General features: G+C 40.7%; 1 protein-coding gene across 1 annotated transcript in view; it reads left to right on the top strand.

Moving 5' to 3' along the window:
- Positions 1–22299, top strand: part of DPP4 (dipeptidyl peptidase 4) — a 79866-nt gene that overhangs the window by 52850 nt on the left and 4717 nt on the right. The window contains 11 exon segments of the mRNA XM_080798708.1: positions 215–268; positions 641–762; positions 2931–2941; positions 2943–2979; positions 3255–3335; positions 3338–3352; positions 5690–5759; positions 8182–8376; positions 10921–10975; positions 11563–11662; positions 14767–14831. Of these exon segments, the coding sequence (XP_080654834.1) occupies positions 215–268; positions 641–762; positions 2931–2941; positions 2943–2979; positions 3255–3335; positions 3338–3352; positions 5690–5759; positions 8182–8376; positions 10921–10975; positions 11563–11662; positions 14767–14831 (805 nt within the window).

The following is a 22299-nucleotide window of genomic DNA, read 5'->3' on the forward strand; positions in this document are numbered from 1 at the left end:
TCTCTCTTTGTCAAATAAATAAATAAAATCTTTTAAAAACAAAAGTGAAATCTCTTATTTAGAGATGACGGGAAATATGGCTTCTGGGGCAGAGAGGGCAGGGAAGAATGATAGGATAAGGGCCAGCATGAATGTTTGGTGTTGAGTCAAATACAGTGTACTTGACTTTCTTTAAAAACATAATTAATATGTATTTCATTTGTTTTCTTCCCAGATACTACATCAGTAATGAATATAAAGGAATGCCAGGAGGAAGAAATCTTTATAAGTAAGAACTGAATCAAATTGTTGACTTGAGTCTTTCTAGCTGAAGAACAATTTCTGGTTTTGTTTTTGTTTTTGCGTTTTCCGTGCCTTAAGTAACTGAAGTTGTAATTGAGCACTTTCATTCCCTTATAAATCAAACTCTGGGTGTCAACAACAGAGAATGACTTTATTGGATGTTTTGTGTTATTCCCAAACAAGGAAAGTTTGAAGTTATTATGAATTAATTCGTGTATTTGTTGCACATTAAAAAAGAAAACATTTTGAGCATTGCCTTAGCATTCTGATACCTTTAAAACTAGAATATGGCATTATTCAATTCTGTCTTTTCATTTATTCTTTCATCAAGCACTTAATTTCCACCATTGGTTTACAGAATCCAACTGAGCAACTACACAAAGGTGACATGCCTGAGTTGTGAGCTGAATCCAGAAAGGTGTCAGTACTATTCTGTATCATTTAGTAAAGAGGCAAAGTACTATCAACTGAGGTGTTCGGGTAAGTGTGAACTGCCAAGGGGAGAGCAGTACAGGTACCACCATGTCTGTCTATCTATCTGAAGGTTCCTTGCATCCCCTCAGCCTGCATGCTTTTCCTGCCTTCCACTCACCAGCTGACTTTGTTCCTTCTCCTCTTCAGACAACATTTTTAAGATTATTTATGTATTTGTTAGAGAGAGAAAGTGAGAGAGAGCTTAGAGCAGAGGAGAAGCAGGCTCCCCACTAAGCAGGGAGCCCCATACAGAACTCAATCCCAGGACCCTGGGATCATGACCTGAACCAAAGGAAGACGCTCAACCAACTGAGCCATCCAGGCGTCCCCCCTCCTGGCTCATTCTGCCCATCTTTCCCTCTCTGTGTCCAGTCTGGGAGACATTCTTTCTGCCCTGCTTAGTTTTCTCTTCTTGAATCTGAGGAGCTCTTGAAATCACCTGTCTCCTTCTCTTCAAGCACATCTAAGTGGTAAGTTAACCACCTTTCCTCCCATTCTAACCAAGAGAGTTGCATGGCTTGCTTTTGACTGAACGCACAACAAATATACATACCCTGGAGACTATGTATAGCTGAGGTACTTCATTTTACACACACACACACACACACACACACATACACATTCTTTATTGTAGTTTTTATTGTAGATTTTTTCATTATTATTTTGTGCACTTGCCCCTTTAGATGAGAAAAATGTATGTGGGTAGTGTCTGTCACCCACCCTGCTCACTGCACCGTCTTCTGTTGCTTTTTTATTATTGTTTTCTTTATTGTTAATGAAGAAACTTGGCAAGGACAGACAACGGCACCTCCACAGGTCACACAGCTAATAAGAGGCACAACAGGATTCAAGCACAGGTCTCCACCTCCTGAGCCCTCCTGAGCCCTCCAATAAGCCCTCTGCTAGATTACTTCTCAAAATGAAAGAATCTGGATATTCTGAAAAAGAACTATCCCTTACGGGAAGGAGATCTCCAAACCACCTATTGGAACCTTTATTTACTAGCACATTTTCTTTTATTATTACATCTTTCTCTCGCTTTCTTTCTTTCTTTCTTTCTTTTTTTTTTTTTTTTCCTGTGACTGTTTTTAGTCACCATTGCTTGGGCAGACACTTCATACTAGGAACTGTGCTAAAAGCATTATATTTGTAGTCTTGTTTGATTCTTAAGAAAACTCTACAAAGTAGATATTATTCTCCTTTTATATGTAAAGAGATCAAAACATAGATATATTGTCACACAGCAGGTAAGCCAGGATTCAAACCCAGGTCTTTATAATGCCTTCACTGTGGTTCTGATCAAGAGTAAAACATTAATATTATCTAAATGCATCAAAATTAAATAGCTCACCAAATAGCTTTTCTATACGTTACCTTCTAGTCTGCAACTACCACAGTTGGGATAAATAGTGAAGATATGTTCATGCGAGAAAAACACTTTTGCATGCCAGAAAGGAATCGCTTATCCAAGTGAGGCACTGTGCAGATGTGCCCCCTGGCTCACGACTCCGACTCCGTGGAGTGGAGGCAGCGGGAGGGAAATCCGCCCCTCCCCTGGCTGAGGCTGGCTCCAGAGCTCCGCCCTAAGGGGGCGGGGCCGGAGAGCTGGCGTGGTCATCGCCAGACTGTCGCTTCAGGGCTGGAAAAGAAAAATAGCGGTGTCAGGGGTCCTTTGGCTTAGTTCACAGTTGAGGAAATGGGAGGCAGCATGCCCAAGGCACTCAACCGGGCCAGAGGTTCATTTTCTGCTTCATTCTACTGAGCCCTGTAACTTTTCGGTAATCCTTCTTAATCTCAAATTGCACCTATTTGGGGCCCCTGGGTGGCTCAGTTGGTTAAGTGATTGCCTTCTGCTCAGGTCATGATCCTGGGGTCGCAGGATCGAGTCCCACATCAGGTTCCCTGCGTGGCAGGGCGTCTGCTTCTCCCTCTGACGCTCCCTCTTCTCATGCGCTCTCTCAAATAAATAAATAAAATCTTTTTAAAAAAATTGCAAAGAAGAGGAAAAACAGCTAACTTAGTAAGCCCCTCATCTACTATGATATTTATTCTATCACAGTTAACTGGTATTAAAATCATATCAAAGTTAAGTGGTATCAAATGGCCATTTTGAAAAAAACATGTTATCTTCTTTTCTTAAAAAGCCTCACCTAAAACATTTTTCCTGTTAACAGGCCCTGGTCTGCCCCCTCTATACTCTGCATAGGAGCAGTGACGATAAAGGTATTTTCTAGCATTTTACTTTTCCTTTGCTTCTTAGAAAGTGTGTGTGAACAGGATCAACATGTACTTAGCATAGTGAGGTGTGTGTTTGTGGGTTTTTTTGTTTTTGTTTTGTTTTGTTTTTTGGCTCTAGTGTTTAAACAATGATTTGAACTCAAGGTTTATAATCTAATGTATAGTCCCATCAGTGAACTGCCACTTGTTCGTTAGCCCTTTGCACAATCCGAATTCTTCACATTGTTAATGAGTTACTGCCGTCTGGAATATTTGTTTAGAACTAAGAGTCCTGGAAGACAATTCAGCTTTGGATAAAATGCTGCAGGATGTCCAGATGCCCTCAAAAAAACTGGATTTCATTATTTGAATGAAACAAGTAAGTTGAATTTCTTTAGGAACAGAACTGTTCCTGGAAACACCAATAAAAATATAACTAAACGTGATAACTTGATCTGAAAATACACATTTTATGTTATATGTACTTCTAATTTGAGGTTATTTTTCCTATGAAAAATTTTGTTATGAGAACTGCTAGTTTTTCATTCTTTTTGTTTTAAAATAGAATACCACTCTATGTAAAAGTTATTCTGTTAAAAGGAAAGCATTTGGAAAAAAAAAAAAACACACTATTGCTACTTTGGTTTCATTCTGTTAGTAACTCTGTTCTACTATAAAGTATTAATTGAGTGTTTAACTTAGTGTTATCCGGATACATTTTACCTTTAACCTAAAGAGATAAAAAAAAATCTTAAGTGATTGTATAAAAAAATTAAGCTTGGCTGTAAAATGTTAAAACCTTAATCTCGGGAGAGAAATCTTGAATTTTTCCTGACCTTCTCCCTGCCACAGTTAGCCTGGTGCCTGTGCTGAATGCCTGAGCAGGAATGGTGTGCAGGAACCACTGAGAACAGGGGTGAAGAGAGGTGATCTTTGAGTAGGAAAGTTTGTAGTTTGTTCATTTGTATTTGTTTGCTGTTTTTCCCATTAAGAGCTAATTACTCATGGGAGATGGGGGGATCCATCAAGATTGATTTAAGTTTTTTTTTTTTTAATATAGGATAATAATAGGAAAGATGCAAAAGATCCATCCAATTTTAAATGGCAGGAAAAGCGCTGGGGAGTAGAGGTACTTGTGAAGACGAGCTTAGAGCAGGGCTACTCAAATTCAACATGCGTATGAATCACCTGGCCCCTTGTTAAGGATCTGTGATCCAACAAGGCAAGGTGAGCCCAGGGTTTGTAATTCACTCTTAGGTGATGCTGGTGCTGCTGGCATGATGGTCAAGGACTTAGAGTTCGGGAGAGCTACCTGGGCTGCTAGGACAGAAGGTGCTGCATACTGAGATTTGATAAACAGTGGGGGACCCCAGAAGTTTTTGGCTCAGGGAAACCACAGGATTGGATGAGCAAACTGATAGGGAGGAGAGTGAGGCTGTGTCTGCCAGAGTTGGACAGTCCAGCTGGGAGGTGGTTGTACGTTCAAACTCCAGGAAGTGGGGTAGGGGGGCGTTGAGGAGGAGAGGCAGAAGGAGGTGGGACTGGGGATTACAGAGAACCTAGCACCCCACCCAAAGCGGGGTGAGGACAGTATCTTCAGAGAGATGGAACTAAAACACTTCTAATCAACTAGGACAAATTCAAAGGAGAGAGCAAATGGTGGGTTTGGCATATTTATTTAAAACATCATGATCAACACATAGTTTGACATTCTACTGAAAAGAAGAAAGATTTAAATTTTTGTTCTTATAAGCACATTTAGTCAGAAGGGATATATTTAAAATATAAAATCCAAATTGAAGAGAAATCTATCTATATAAAGATCTTACTCTTAAACCTTTCTTTTTTCCTCAACTAAAATAATTTTAACGACAACAAAAAAAAATAAAAAAAAGAAAGAAAAGAAAGATAAACATAAAGAAGCAGCAGCTCTAGAGATATGGATTTTTTTCCCCTATAGGTTAAATCTACCAAAGCTGTAAATAATTTGATTAAAATACAGGACATCTCTCGATCTCTCTCTCTTTAAGATTTATTAATCTAACTCATCATCTTAACTTGGGAGCAAAGGAAACCAATTCATTATTTAGGGACAAATTTTATTAAACTGATGCTAAATCAAGCACAGAGAATTAAACAGATCTGCAGATCATACAGAACGTACACAACAGTCTGCTCCATGTAAACCTGATTTCATTCTGTGAAACACAGAGCTGAAAATGGGAACTCAGCTTTGCGGTCTGGGATGGCAATAAGAATTACAAAAATGTTATTAAATCAGAATTTTAAAATAGAGTTAGGGCCAACTAAAAATCCTAAACATCTTCAAGGAAATTCAAGAAGAGGAAAACATTTTGGAGGAAAACTTAGAACATAAGCCATAAACAAACTAGATAAGTAGATCAGATGCCAAAGAACAGAATCATAAAAACAAAACATTAGCAATTCTAAGATGCACTTTTATTTTACAAGGCACCAATATATTTAATAGATATATTAGAAACAACTTCATTGCTTTCATCTTAACTAGTATTCTAACCTGAAATAGAATATTTTCATATCTTAAAGACATACTGAATCCAAGCAGTTCATTTTCTTTTTCTATCATAATTTAACAAATTGTTGAATACTAGCTATGATTTATTACTGCACAGACAACTAGATCATGTGCTAATAATTACTCTTAATTCACTAATTAATCTTTCTGTTTGTTTAGAATTCTGGTATCAGATGATCTTGCCTCCTCATTTTGATACATCCAAGAAATATCCTCTACTAATAGATGTGTAAGTATTCAAGAGGAGGGAACACATTAGAAGTTAACCATTAGACATCTTTTACTCAGTGCAGCTTACAGAAAATTAGAGCCGAATGCATCCTTTGTCTCTTCCTGAATCATTGTGACCATGTCCTTCCGGTTTGCAATCACAAACCCAAACCTTTGTTTTCTACCATCTTTCGAATGAAGAAAGACACCCTTCTGTCGTAATGACAGATGGTCCTTTAGTTTTGATTTTTTTCTCTGAACCACAAGGGAATTCCAAAGGAATTTTCAGGTCACCAGTTTTATCTTTACCTTACAGACCTTTTAACATGAGAGATGGGTATTAATAGTCCTCACAACTTTCTTACCTCTAAACTTGCCCAAACCACCATTAGTGGCTTTTGATGCATTAGGACATCAAGTTTCTCTGCCTTTAGTTCCTGAAATACCACTGCCTGGTAGCTTTCATTCCCCTCTTTGGTGAAGATGTGATGTGATATAGGAAATTGTTCATTACAATCCAGACTTCTTCAAGTCTCAGGGAAAGTTCTGAAATCACGCATCTTTGAACAGTAAATGTAAACTCATGCAAACTCTAAATGTGGCATTTTCGTAAAATGTTTTTGATAATGATTGGGAATACATTTTACTTTAATCTTTCTAAAATTGCCCTGACCTCACACATAATGCCACAACACCACTCCTCATGTCCTAGATTGTCTCATTTCCTTGTATAAAAATAAGACAAAAACAAACCCAACAAACGTACTCGCTGCGGGCTGCCTGCCAGGTGATTTGCAAACAGATGTGAGGAGTTCTATTGGGCCCATTATACAGAAAAGGAAACTGAGACTCAAGAACATCATTTTCCGTGTAACCACCACCACCAATAACAGAAGAGGGGTGTTAGCATCCAACACAGCCTTGTTGCCCTGTATTTACAGTTCCATGTAAACAAAACATAAAACCTCAGAGAAAGAGAAAAAGGTGTTTTAAACTTCCAGATGTGCTGTTTGATTTTCAGTAAGCCTAACTTTGACTACAGTGACATTAATTTGCTTTAGGCTTTAGCCCCAATATGGGAAAGAGATATTTTAGGAAAGAGTGAGACTTTAATCCTCTTCAACCCCCCCCAGTGAGGAGTAGTCAGACCTTCCCTTTATTTAGGAAAATTTTTGAAAACATGGTAAATTTACTGCCTGTTTCTTTTTAGTTGTTTTCTAAACAACTAAACGTCTAAAGGATGTTTTGGACATCCTTAGATGTCCAAATCTTTGTTTTCTGTTTTTAAAAATAATGTTGTTTAATCTTAAGGGGTAGAGTAACTTGACACATAACTAATATTAAGGGAAGTTATTACCCTACACAATCTAAAATCATTGAAAGGACCGAGGCATTTCACACGTTGTTAAAAAATGTTTACTCACCCAAGAAATGCATGAATGCATTCTTCTTTTTAAATTTAGAATGTTACAATATTTAGTTTACAGTGAAAGTAATACAATGTTTGTTCAAAACCAAAGTTCTTTTGACTTCCATCCCTAGGAAGAACAAAGGCATGCAAGTGGAGGGGACAGTGAGCAGACCAGTAGGAGAGATGGGGTGGGAGGGAGAGGTACTGGAGCAGGTCTGGATCCAGGAGTCCCATAGATCGTGCAAAGATGACATGTTTAAGTGAGATGCAAGGACCTATCGGGAAATTGTCTTGATTAACACATGGCAATGACAGGGTTTGTTGGAGATTGTGCACCCAGCTGTGTGGGAGTGGGGTCTAGCCTGTACAGATTGCAGATAGCAGGGAGTTAAGCTCGTTGATAAATAGAATGCAGAATAACAACATCTGTGGTTGTCAATATCACCTACTTCTTTCTGCTTTGAAGTTTTGAGGAATAGTGGTCGTTCGTACCTTGGCTCACTCCACAGTGACTTGTGGAGCCTTGGTGTGCAACCTCGTGCTGGGACTTGGACGGGAATGCGGTGCATATCACACAGCAGTCAAGCCCTCCTTCAGGAAGTCCCAGCCTAGGAAATACACATGTAGCGTAGGAGTGCTTGCAAGCCAGGGGGAAAGGATATAGTCAAAGCTGCATTTATTGTCATCCTCATTAATTTTTCATAACACAACATCCCTATCCCAACTATTAAGTATTTATTTCTTTGATTTCTAAGAAATATACAACTTAGAAAATGTTGGCCTATGAAGTCTGTGTTTGATACTGATCTTCAAAGGTAAAACTGATGGGCATCTTTGAAGGAAACACACAACCATTATAGTCATGATGCCAAGTTTTAGAGGAACCATTGTGGACACCCTGGTGCCTGGCACAGTTTCAGCCTCATGGTGGGGAAAGACGCATACTTCTTGTCCACAGGGAGTAGAAACACAGGCACTCTCATTTGATTCAGAAAAACCACAAAGGCTAACAATTTGGGATTTTTCACAGATATGCAGGCCCATGTAGTCAAAAAGCAGACGCTATCTTCAGACTCAACTGGGCAACTTACCTTGCAAGCACAGAAAACATTATCGTAGCTAGCTTTGATGGCAGAGGAAGTGGTTACCAAGGAGATAAGATCATGCACGCAGTCAACAGAAGACTGGGAACATTTGAAGTTGAAGATCAAATTGAAGCAGCCAGGTGAGTGACTAGGAGATGAATCCGAAGGTCATCTGATTTTTCCCTCTCGATTTATATTTTAAAGTTGTAAAGTGGAAAGAATGTCAAGTGTCCTAGGGGAAGTCTTTTATGTTTGGGGTACATTTTTAGTGAAATTATAACACTTGGATAAAAATGTATGTTATTAGAGACTTATATAAAGGTTAAAAAAGACTTATTTCTTAAATTCCTCTCTAGAAAGGAGTTGATATACGTGTTACCACCTTCTGGGAACAGAGACTCAAAATTCATCAAACACATGGGCAAACTGAGGGATAAATGCTCCCCTGGGGTAAACATCTAACTAAACAAGTGGACCATCCCTGTAGTCAATGTCAAGTGAAGGAGTCCAGTGTACTTGCACAGCATAGGAAGCTACATTACATGTGACAGCTATCTATCCTAGGAGTGGCTCCTACAGTCGGGATGAAGGTTACTCTGCCACTTGGGGAGAATTGTGGGGCACAGCCATCTTTGCACACAATTATAAGAGCTTCAGTAAGTATGAATCACATCTCATTCTGGTGCTTTCTAGTCATGAGTCCACAGATAAATGTTGTGGTCTGGCTTGGGAGAGATGTTACTGATGAATAATGGTTCCCACGTAGCACACGTGTACATGGGCAATGTTTTACCTGCATTGTCATGGGAACTGCACAGCACCCCTAGGAGGTGGGGATCTGTATCCCATGCTTCAGGTAGAAAATGCAGGCTCTTAGGTTAGGTAATTTGCCAGGGGAAGTCATAATCTAAATCAAGGTCTCCAGCTCAACTCAGATGCTTTCTCCAGTTCAGCTGTGTTCAACTGGCAAATAGGAAATACAGTCTTTGAGTTTCTATAACCAAATGCCTGGATGTCTGGGGAAGCATGACAAGTGGTTGATTTAAAATGATGTTATGAAATCATAAACTAGGAAATGCAGAAAAATTATGAATGGTGAGATGGGTGGAGGAAAATGCCTTTAAAAACCAGAAACAACCAAAGAGAAGAGAAGAGGACAATCGATTTAAGTGTCCCTAAGACTCATACACCATAGTTAACAATGAGCTATTTTCCTTCAAAGCCAAATAGAGAGAAAGAGAAGTTTAGATTCAAGAGAGAGGATAAACGGTTCAGGAGTAGGGCTGTCATATTTTAAAACTAAAATTGTATTTATCCAGACTGATCCTCTCTGAGAGAGGGTGGAGTGTCGGGGCATCTCAAATCCAAAATTACATAATTGGGTATCCGCAATATACATCTCCAGTTTAAAAAGTTAATGAGATGTAGTGTATTTATACAGTAGAATACTAATTCAGCAACTAAAGAGAGGTGTATACTGCAGTGTAGATGAATCTCACAGGATGTTGAATGAGGGAAGCCGGGCATAAAAGTGTATCTCCTGCATGACCCATTTTATATAAAGTCCAAAACCAAGCACAAATTGGAATCATATAAAAGGAAAACATTTCCTTTTTTTTTTTTTTTTTCCTTTTGCAAAGGGAAAATGACCCAGAGGCTTCTGGGGCATCATAATGCACTATCTCTCAGTTCAAGGATATGCTTGTTCTGTAAGGTTTATCAACTTGTACACTCATGCTTTGGTGCACATTTCTATACATATATGTATTCTAAGTTTTAAAAGTTTACAGGGAGAAGATAATGAGTTGAAAATGACATACTTCTAATTTTCTAATACTGTTTAACTTGGGGCCGCCTAAGCCATATCTATAATTGAAAACACAAAAATTCCCAAAGTCACATATAGGTCAATGCAAGAGTCCCCACCCCCCACCCCCTATCAGTACTACAAAGGTTAAAGAGCCGCATTTGCTAGATTGCTTCTTAAAGCAAACAAATTACCTTTTGATGTAAAAGATTTTAAAACGTGGGTGCACAAAACATTTTTCTCATTTCTTTAACTGGGTACAAATCCTGAGCACAATTTAATGGCAAAAAGACTTCTTAATCCATCAAGGAAAGATTGCTTCCTACTTAATGGTGCTCAGCTAACTAATCAACACCCAGCAGAAGAAGGGATTTATTTAGAGAATGGTGTTTAAGTTCTCAGGTAGGGGGCCCAGAGACCTTCCTAAGCCCTGCCCAGATGTTCTCTGTGCCCCTCTACTTCTCCATTGCGGGGGCAGCCTCTTCAACTGAAAAACATCTGGAGAGATTTAAATTCAATTATGTAAAGAAAAGTGCATCTGGGCTGCAAATTTTTATATAAAGCTGTGAAAAAAACTGCCAGGATTTGTTTTCTGCGAATCATACACACACACACACACACACACACACACACACACAGAGACAAAATTTTTATGGACTCCAACAAAAGTAAACCTTGTTCATCTGGCTCTTAAGTTAAAAAAAAAAAGTAGACACCCACCTCAGGTGTTTATTTGATTGTTGGCTGTAATTCATCTTAGATTCCATCAGGAGCAAATAGCAAATGGCAGGGTTTCACATTTGTGTCCTTATGTACTTATGCTAGTTTTCTATATACAATGCAATACTAATTCATGGACTTTTTCCATGTATTTTAGACAATTTTCAAAAATGGGATTTGTGGATGACAAGCGGATTGCAATTTGGGGCTGGGTGAGTAGTTGTTTGGCTATGAATCTGTGTCCATATAGTTAGTGATTATAATCCGGAGCATGATAATATATCTTTGGCATGTAAATATTTGGAGATGAAAATCAGGCATTGTTAATCTAAGAAGTCCCCGATAAAATGTCTTAGAACTCTAGGTGGTGAGTCCCTGCTAGTCAGGCGTATATCTCTGCTTACTATGATTAAGGAGGAGGGTTTGGGAGGTAAGGAAGGTAGAGAAGGAGGGAGAGGGTTTGGGAAGGAGAGCAGGAGAGAGGAAAGGAAGGTGATTTTTCTCATGAGTCAAAGTCAGTAAAGATCTAGTGTATATTGATCTTTTTTTCCTTAAGAACTGCCCAGCAATTTTTTGGTGCTTTTCCCACTTAGACCTATCAAGCAAAGGGACCAGGGCTCTGAAAGTGTAGTCTTTAGATATTGTCCAATTAAGGCCAATTTAAGCCCTTCTCTACCATGCTTTCTATCTCTAAAGAGGCACAGTATATAAAGATGTGAGAAATATGGAAACTGCGACTCGCTTACCATATGTCCTGAATTCCTTTACCTCTATAAAAATAACCATTTCCATTCCTTAGTCATATGGAGGGTACGTAACCTCCATGGTCCTGGGAGCCGGCAGTGGCGTGTTCAAGTGTGGAATAGCTGTGGCACCTGTCTCACGGTGGGAGTACTATGGTATGTCATTACTTTCAGGTACAAAAAGATACAGAGTGTTGACCTTAAAGTTTCAATGACAAAACCATTCCTTTTTGAGTTTCACTGTTTCTATAGGAAATAAGCCTATTCATTGTAGATGCGCCTTATAGATACCTATAATCAAATTCTCTCTCTTACTCTATTGTGAAAGTCTAGGTAGTATTGTTATCCATATACTTAGTTATCAACAAATTCTGTTTTCTAAATTTCAAAATCTCCGTAATGCTACATTTCTGCAGATAAACCCTTCCTTATCTTATTTTAGTTTGGGTTTGGGGCTTCATATATTAACTGAATAAAAGAAGTATGTATTTTTTTTTCTTCCAGTAAAGGTCAAATAAAGAAGGGCTTTGGATGGAAAGACGGGAGTAAGGATTGGGGGAATTCCTGGGTTGTTTGTTTTATTTTCCCCACTGTCTCTAAGTTAGTGAAAAACCACTCTAGGATCTCTTCTTCATCACTGAGAAATAATTCTATAAGGCATCATACATATGTAAGACTTTAATTCCCCAGGGGGAGAGAGTAAACACTGAAACACTAGGTAGGGGTAAAGAGTCAGAGGTGGTGAGAAGATGAATTATTTTCCTGTATCTTTTCAGGTCCCATCTCAAGTACTTTATGTGATAGACTCATTGAAACAAATATGCTCATTACATATTTTCCCCCATTGTATGGTAGTACCAATCTTGTAGGAAACCCTTTTTTAAAGGCCAAGAGCAGCCAATGTAATATATATATATATATATATATATATATATATATATATATATACATACATACATATACATACATATGTGTGTGTGTATGTGTGTGTGTGTATTTCTATCTCTCTGTTTAAAAAAATTGGAAATCATACTTCTGATTCAGTCCACACATGATGGATTTGTTTTCATAATACTTTCCTGCTTCCTGCTAATTATTCTGTTGGATAGCTTGTTTTTGGAGACCTCTGGTGGTCAATAAAATAATAGACGCCATCTTTGTGAGTTTAGAAGTGTAATGATAAGAGAACTTCATTAAATATATTTAGACCAAGTCAACTTTCTAGACATAAGCACTTTCTAGAGATCTTACATATGTATTAATTTGAGAAATTTTACTCACAGATCAGATAGAAGGAATACATAACTGGTATTTCAAAGGTGTATTTGTAAAAGTTTACAACACCTATATTATGTATTTTTAAAATACTCTTATTAAAATTTCAGGGGTGCGTGGGTGGCTCAGCCATTAGGCATTTGATTTCAGTTTAGGGTTGTGAGATCTAGCCCTGCGCTGGTCATGGAGACTGCTTAAGAGTCTCTCTTTCCTTCTCCCTCTGCCTCCTCCTCCCCTCGTCGCTCATGCACACACACTTGCGCACTCTCTCTCTCTCTCTCTCTCTCTAAAAAAGAAAAAATATATTTCAGCTCTTCTCACAAATGTAAACCTGATTAACATAATAAAAAAGAGGTATAATGTTCTAGGACAAGAATTGAAGTCTGCTGTTGTTTCAGGAAAAATTTATTCTGCCCTTAAAGGCTATTTTCAAACCTCCTTTCACATGTCCTACCTATATTATTCATATCGAAATGTTGAAAGATTTGAACATTTTATGAAGATCTTGTATTTTTAAATGTCCCTTAAAATATTGTATTTTCTGTATTAGTGTCCTCTAGATATGTAAAATTACATATATTCTGTATTCCTTTTAATCAAAAGGATAAAATGCTGCAGTTACTCATTTTGAAAGACGAGAACAGGCATAAAGGATACATGTGAAATAACTAACACTCATTATCAGTGTAGTTCTTAATGATGCCAGTCGTTCAGAAGGGGTTAGAGTGTTGCTTAAGGTTGTTGTTTAGATGATATATTCATTTAAAGAATTAATGAGATCAGTACTGAACTACCTGTATGATTTGCAGTGAAATTCATCATTAACCTAAACAGCACAATGACAGCATATTATTTTATATTTAATCTGTTTACTATAATCTGGTCACTGGAGGGGGCACCTTTCAAAGCAATTACTTCAGATTTTTAAAGTTATTTTGGAATTTAGCCACAGAAAATTGTAAAATTTTCTCATGTATATTTTAGGATGTATCTATAAAATTTTTAAAAATAGGGCAAAAATATGTTTCATTATCCAAAATAACCAAACCATTTATGTATCTTGTTTTTAGCCATACTTACAGATAAAAGAGCTTACTTCATTTCAGCAGATATTAATATGATTTATTTCATAATACACGATTGTTATAATCCCAAAATTGAGGGCTTGCCACAAAATGGGCAAAACAAATGTTTGACTTGCATTGTGATGGAGTAACTGAGCTAATACGGGAATTTCAGTGAATAAGTGATAACTTAACTCTTTGTTTTCATTATAATGGATTTTAAACTGCCCAAAAAATGTGATTTAAATAAGCAACTAGTAATTGAACATTAAGGGATTTCCAAAAGAAAATTAGGGCATATGCTTGTGTCAGGACCAAAAATTCAAGAGAGTTGAGGCATTAAGTGACTTCCTAATTAAGATTCTTGGAAAGGATCAGATGATAATGGTAAAAGCCCTTGCTTTTCAGCTCTTAACATTTGATTTTTCTGCAGATGGATTTTTTTGTTAAAGATTTATTTATTTATTTGAGACAGTGTGTGTGGGTGAGAGAGCAGAGCAAGGGGAAGAGGGAGGGGCCGAGGGGGAGGGAGAAGCTGACTCCCTGCTGAGCCCCAAGTGGGGCTTGATCCCAGAACCCCAGGATCCTGACCTGAGCCAAAGGCAGATGCTTAACCAACTGAGCCACCCAGACACCCTCAGTAGGTGGATTATTGACTGGGTTTAGATCATCTAGTTTGATCTCCCTCTACTTTCAGTTGTTCCAGCTGAGCATGGAAAAGCATGAGTCTGAGCTGGTGTCCAGCTGCATTAACAAGCCAAAACAAACAAACAAAAAACTGATCTTGAGGAGATGCTCCTGAGGGAGATGCTACAGACCCACACACAAGTAACAACATATGAAAGCACATAAAGTAACCCAATAAGAAAAAGAAAAGTTTATTGTATGAATTAACTATTTTTACATTTTTTTTCGTCACAGACTCAGTGTATACAGAACGATACATGGGTCTCCCAACTCCCGAAGACAATCTTGACTATTACAGGGTAAGAGATAAGAAACTAGATCTATTTTATAACCTATTTATAAGTTTATTTAAGAACATTTTTAAGTGTATCTATTCTAGAAAATATATATTTTTTATTTCCAACAAAATTCTTGTTAAAAAGAAATAACACAGGTGGTTTAGAGATACTCCACTAGCTTCCCCTACTATATTCTGCATTAATTAAAGTCTTTATCGTATGCTATATAGGTCACAATATGCATTCATTTGGAAATACAAAGCAACACCAGATAATTACTTTAATTATAAAAATTTCATTTAGAAAACATGTCAAATTCGACATATTCCTTTAAAGCCCAGAAGACTCCTTAAACCTTCAGCTATATATTAGATTTTCTATGGTATTATAATTAAGATGTATGTACAAGCTTTTAATTTTCCTATTCATAACCAACTATGTAGTTTGCTCAAACAAGATTGGAGCAAAGCAGGTGAAGAGTATGGTTGGGCAGTGCCCTGAAGAGCTCTGGAAGCCACAATGTACAGCCTCCAGTGGGGTTGGCTGACGGGGAACTGCGGCCGGTTGCTCTCAGGCTACAGCTTTTGAAATGCGGCCTGGAAGCCACCATGGTTGGCAGCCACATGTGCTAGTGTGGAGGCCACCGCTGAGCCAGAGCACTGTCTCTGGTGTCACACTGTGGTAGCCACCAGTGCTAGCCTAACTCCTAAAGACCTTTGTAGCCCTTTGGCCCTTCCAGAACTTTCCTGAGTTGCTCTGTCATGGTTGTCGAAAACCCCAAAACTTGCAGAAGACCAGGTCAGTCGTCTGGTGGTATACATTCTCCAAAGGAAATTTAAAACGCTTTTTGGGACAATGAATTAAAAAGCAAGAAAAACAAGAATAAGTTAACACAATTTCTCATCTGGGCCACAACTCTCAATACACAGGCTTCGTATGAGTGCCTCGCTCCGAGCAGTATGGGTGCATTTTCATAAGATGCCACTGTTCCTATAGATTCTGAAGCTATGTGATCAAAACACAGTAAAACTCAAATAAAATTTCTAGTTTTCCAACGTAGGTATACACAGTTTCATTTTATCTCTTTCAGTTTCGTTTAAGAAGGCTTAGGCAGAGAGGGTGCAGGGAGGAGTACGTGGCTTGGTCCGTGTCTGCCTGTGTGTTTTCTAGTCAAGATAGAAAAGCAACAACCCATAAAGTGAGATGCACCGATCAACTTCCGCTACCAAGCAGCCCCGTAATCAGGTTGTCTCCATTTCTGCCAAGTTGTCCTCCATAATACTTTGGACTCAATTCTTCCCATTCTTTCTCCTCCACGTCCAGTAAACTTGCCTTAAACGTCCTTTTTGTTCTTCGTCAGTCACCGCATTACCACTGCCACATGACTGTCTGCTTTTCTAATAATAACCCCATTGGTGTCCCCTTAGCTTGTCTTTCTCTGCCCCGTCTTTACCACAATGGGGCATGAGATTAATGCCCACGGCTCCACATACAACACTTTCATGGATCTTCCATGTGACTACGAAGTCCAACCCTTGTTCTTTGACCAGATGCTTAGCATCCCTCTTACAATGGTCCAGTCTGCTTGTGATAGTCACTGTCTTCCGACTGTTTCTGGACCTTTCCCTTTTATGCCCTTGTCTTCTGTTCCCTCTGCCTGCAATGTCATTTCCCCTATATCTCCATTTAATAGGAAATTGGTGCTGCTTTTCTGGTGGGCTGGCATCCCCTCTTGACTCTCATGACATTCTCTTGTATCTTAATCTTCAGTTTCTCTCTCTTGGACCCCTGGTTCTTTTGAACCCCCATTTCTCTTCTGCATGATTATTAACTGTTCACATCTCTACTCAACACTGAATTCTTTAGACGACCCAGTATAAAGTATAACCCTTAAAAACCTTTCCTGATTGAAGAATTTTTTAAGGAAAATGCTGTTTTAAAAATTGCCTGTCTCCCTCAATTCTCTCATCTTACATCTGGAATTTTCTTGTCCCTAACCCGACCAGGATGCTGACCTTTGAAAGCCGTCCCTCCTGTGTTATGCCGTATTTGCTGAGTTGCTGAAGGGCTTTCTCAAGTACCCCAAATCCTAAAATTCCCAAAACAGAGATGTACTTACTGTCCGGGACCCCAGCCCTGGCTCTAGAACAGGGTGGATGTTGAGTCAAAAGTTCATTTCTAAAATCCCATCCCGAAAAGTCTTTGAACCTAGAGGCACAGGGTCGAGTCCAAACCCTGACATCGAGGGACGTCCACAGCACCTGCCCTACTTCTCTACTTCTCTCGGTGCACATCAGCGGACAGCCAACAAGGTCTTTCCTTTTCAGCCGGCCCTTCCCTCTTTAGGATGATACATTCTAATCTACCCTTTCATCCTGAGTCTTTTTCCAGATTTCCCCAGAGGCTCCTCATCCCTGCATCGACAACCCCCCCCCCATCCCCACCCGCCCGGAGGTGGCCATGTTCGTCTCTCCCCTTAGGTGTTCGCCGCATGAGGTAGTCATGTAAATAGAAGTCACTTCCCACTGCCAATGGCAACACGCGCACACCGGGTGCACCGAGTCACTCTTCCACTTCACTGAGCAGATGGCACCCGAGGACTGTTTAATCCTTCCACGCCAGGAGTCGAGTTTTCTTGGCACCAGATTCAGTGCTGGCAATGGACACATTAAAACTGCCAGTACCAGGGAGCTAAAGGTTCCCAATGTGTTACTCGGAGGAACGATTTGGGCGGGCGAGAGTTAAGGTGTGGAGGGAGAGGGAGGCGAGAGCACGCACTGAATTGTCTCCACCCTGGTTAGTTGCTTCCTCCGAGTGTGGAGAGCCGTGGAGAGCCGAATCTAAGTGCCTATATTTGGTGCACAGCAGGCTTTAGAATAAAGCTGCCCTCCTTTGTTTTTTAAATAAGCCTGTGCTTTTGTCTCTGGCAAGAATACATTCAAAGATTCTATTTTCCTCCGAGGCCCCAGCTGCCCCTCTGGACCCCATCTTTTACTTTTCTTTCCCAGGTTGTTTTTATTTCTCTCTCTCTCCTTCTCTCCCTCTCTCCCCCCCTCCTCCCACCCTTTTGGAAAAGACAAAGAAGACAATTCCTTAGAGGCTTTCAGTACCCTGCGCCTGTCTGTGGGTCAGAAGGAAATATTTTGAAAATGATTCCCATTTCATTTGGCCCACTGACTCTCTGCAGGACATCCAGGACAGGAAGGACCAAAACGTGGAATAAGCAAGGCCCTGATCTTTGTCTACATTTGCAACTAATGAATCGTTGATACCAGAATTATAGCCTTTCTAAGAAAAGACAGTCTTTAATTTAAAAAAAAAAATGAGAAAAAGGATTCATTATTAGGTCATGGATGACCCAGATTTGGAAGAATTTGGAGAAACCCACATCACCAAGAGAAGCACATTTTATGAAAGAAAGGTCCTACTTATGATTTAGGAAAGAAATTCCAGAAACCATTTGTATACACCAGTGGAACAGGTAGGGATGCCATGTATAGTTGTTCAGCTTGTGCACTGCTGAAAACTAGTCCACGTTTCATTCACTAAGACATGGACCTCTGGGGCTGCACCCAATCAGAAGGAATGCTTTTTCCTATTCTTACAAAGATACTATATAGATTAGCAGACCCGGGATTAAGGCTGAGGCCCAGTGCAGTGACATGAGCAATGACCCTATGAGATCCTTTGTAGATAATCACCCCCCTACTGCCAAATGAAAGAAACACTTTCAAAGGCAGTGGAGCTCTGTGGAAACATCTTTTCTGCAGTGAGTCTCAGCCCACAGCAGACCAAAATGGCAGCAGGTTTAAGCAAAGGAATTAGATAGGCAATGAGAAAACCCTTACCCCCAATAGCAAAAAGCAAATAGCAACCGCAGCTACACCTTGAGGAGTGTGGTGCTCACTAACATTGACAGGTGGACTTCCATGTGGTCAATCGTAGGTCTTTTAGTCAAACCTATTTAAAAAATGAACAAATAGTAAACTTACACTCACCCATTCAAAGTGCCCGGTATTTTCATTGTTCAAAAGTTGATTGCCTTGTTGGTGAGCAAAGACATGCACACAAAATTATCAAAGAGAAATAAAAGAGAGTACGTAGTGAAGCATGAACTCAAATACGACAGAGTGCCCCCTATGTATGGAAAAGAGAAGTTGTTCCCTGATTGTGACAAGCCCCAGGGATTTTGTCCTTTGGGAGCATGTAGGATAGGGTAGGGAAGTGGCCAAGAAGTCGGTGTTTCACCTCCCTCCCCACCCCCCAGGTCCTCTCAACTCCTGGCGGGGAGGAATCCAGTTTCATTTATTTCATTCATTTCTTTTTCATTTATTCCTTAAGTGCTTGCTTCTACGGGCAGACACGATTCTAAGCTCTTTACTCAGATTATTAGGTTCGGTTCTCCCTCAGATTCTCTGGGATAAGTGCTCTAATTATCTTCATTTTATGGACACTGAAACTGAGGCACAAAAATGTTACATAACATGTAGATGCTGAGGGGTAGGAGTGGGAGGGGCACTTGTGTGAAGCCAATAAAGACAGACTTCGGAAATAAAGAGGGAGAGCGGAGACGCTCTCCGTGGGTTGCAGAGAGGGACAAGGCAGAGCAGCACAGCCACACATGAGTAGCAGGTACAGCTGGTTTTCTGGGGATCTGTGAAGCAGGTTGCATGAACCGACGGATAACATCGAAGCGGGGCTGTGGGAAGAGCAGGCCAAATGGTGGCCTATAAGGCAGGACGTAGACTGGGCCGGGAATGGATTTATGGATCCGCAGAGAAGCAGAAGATCAAGGGCAGGAGAAATGGGGCCCAAGTCCTGAGCCTTGTTGCCAAGAGAAGAGGGCAGCCTGGAACACACAGAAGGGACTGATTTAACTTGTAGAGGAGATTTATTTTGCATTTTGCTCAAAATTTGATAGGCTTTTGGCAAGTGTATGAAACAGTCATAGATTTGGCAGTCTTCTGCTAGCAGATTTGAAATGTTCAATCCTTAAGAACTGCTGCATCGTTAGGTTATGCAAAACAGGGTGCAATTTTGTAAATATGCCATCTTGTACTGATTTGACATTTGTTCTATTATCCCAGAATATGCCAAAGGGAGAGAGACCTTCAGATTTAAGCCAAACCTTAACTTGTTTGTTGAGTGCTGATAAAATGTTGACTGCTGTGTGATCTTTAAAGAAGCCAGTGTTGCTTGGTGAGGACTGAGGTAGAGCCCCCTGTCGGGTTGACGGGCTCTCTCTTCCCTTGGCATCTCCCGGATACAGTTGTTTGATAGATGTAAACAAGTAAAACATCCGATATAGTGGGTTGAAATAATTTTTTTCTTAAAAATGTTCCCTGGCCTCTGTTTTCTGTGGCATTAATGGTGCTTCCCAAAATAGCATTACTTAATGCTGTTTATGAGGTTTTGGTTGCAAGCGGGAGAAAGCACAGAGGAAGTCAGCGCACCCGTAGTATCTCGCTGATGTGCTGGGTTGTCCGTTAGACCAGTGGCCGTTTGCCCTTTCCATGAAAGCCTGGAAATGGTGATGAGTTAGTTGTTGGCTGGGCCGTGAAGGGACACGAGGACGTAAGGTTAAGGAGAACGGACTTCGGAGTTGGACCTCTACTCAAATTTGGTTTCCACCATTGACTAGCAGTGTGAGCTCGGGGAGGTGACCTAAGCTCTCTGAACCTCAGTTTCCTCATCTGGATAATGGGGATCATCAAGCTGACCTCACAGGTTACTGAAAGGATTAAATGGGACCCCTGTGCCTGCCCCAAGAGAAGCTTTCGAAACAGGGCACCTGCCGCCATCATTGTCCTCAGGAAGCCAGTTGTCCTTACGGTTCCTCGATGGCACAGGGGGTGGCTTAAAAATTGTTAGAACTTCTGTTCCTTACAGTACTTCCCCGCTCTTATCAGCTCTCTCTTTATTTCAAAAATACAAAGATTTATTTGCTGGAAGGTAACTGAGGAACCAGCGTGATCCAACAAGCAGCTACAGATGGTTCTTCTCAGGGCTTGAAGGAAAAGCTCCTCACAGAGATGCTGTGGAATCGGCACTGCCACTGGACCAATCCTTCCCACTTCGTTTTGCCAGACTGTTGCTGACAGCGGGGCTCTCCGGAAGTTTCTAGCCTCGGGAGAGTGCCAACTGCACCACCATTGCATCCTTGCCCATTTATCACTCTGAGCTTCCTTTTTAGTAGCTGGTGATAGACTATTCGGCTTCTAACTTAGTCATCCATTTCCTTTTCTATTTCTGTTTCCATCGATAGGCAAATGGGGATTATCCTATTTTCCTGGGTTAAAATAGCATGGTGGTATTATTTCTGATTATTAACCACATCTTCAGTTAAGGCACGCATCTCTTTCTCTGGCTCCGGAGGTCGCCTTCCACACGGCGGACCACCGAGGGTCTCTCTTGATGGAGAAGCCAGGATTCTTGGTCCAGTAGGGAATGATGGGTGGTGCCAGACACAGGGAGCCACAGCCGCATCTTTGGGGCAGTGGGGAGATGCTGCCTGCCGCCTGAGAGCCCAAGAGCGGGTGTGCACCTCCACGCCACCCATCCGCCTGGCCACCTCGCGCCGGGAGGCCCCTCTGGAAGCTTCTCTCGGGGAGCAGGGGGAAGCGTGCGTGGAAAGGGCACACCTAGCTCACCATTGCAGGGGAGGCTTTTGTTTTATTTTTCTCGTGCTGCATTAAAGTATTTGTCTTTCTTTCTTTGTAGTGTAATATTGTTAATGTAAAACAATTTGCATCATGACACTTTTATCACAGTTTTCGTCTTTTTCTCAGTATGTTGCATTTCTCACCATGTCTAGTTCATCACAGCTACAGTGTGTACATCACAACATTTATCTTAGGCTCAGGGTTTTACTTGTTTATAAAAATTGTCTTCTTTCAGCCTGTATTCACTCCATTTAAGAAAAAAAAAAAGGCAGCCAGAAACTGTTTTGGTCCAAACTCCAGTAGTTATCACATTCCTTGCTAACTGTCCTGCGTATTTATATGTCTCCTAACTATTACTCTATGTTTCAATGACATTTCTCAGTTTTATGGCTCGTGGAGGTTGTAGGAGCAGCTTTCGCTGTTCAAGCTGCCAAGCCAGGAAGGCCCGTGGGGCTTCTGGAGGTGAGGCGACGGGACAGAGCTGCCCGCATGGGTCGGGTCTCCGGGCAGTAGTTGCGTGTGTTGGGGGAGCAGAGCGCTAGGTTCGGGGTGGGGGGGGACGGCGGCAGAGAGAGCAGCGGTTGGGGGGCAAGGCTGTGAGCAGGACTGGCCAGAGGATGGCCGGGGGGGGGGGCCTGTGGCTCACATTGATGGGTGTTTGCTGGAGGTGGGGGAGCCCCAGCGTCTGGCAGCTCCAGCTCAAAATCCTCCTCTGTCTTTGGGGGAGATTGATTTTGACCCCTCCCTCTCTGGAGAGCAGACACTGCTCAGGGTTCTGGCTGCTGCATTGGGCTCTGCGGCAGCTGTCCAGTGGGAAAAACCCACCT

This window comes from Martes martes (assembly GCF_963455335.1).
Source record: "Martes martes genome assembly, chromosome: 3".
Classification (NCBI taxonomy): domain Eukaryota; kingdom Metazoa; phylum Chordata; class Mammalia; order Carnivora; family Mustelidae; genus Martes; species Martes martes.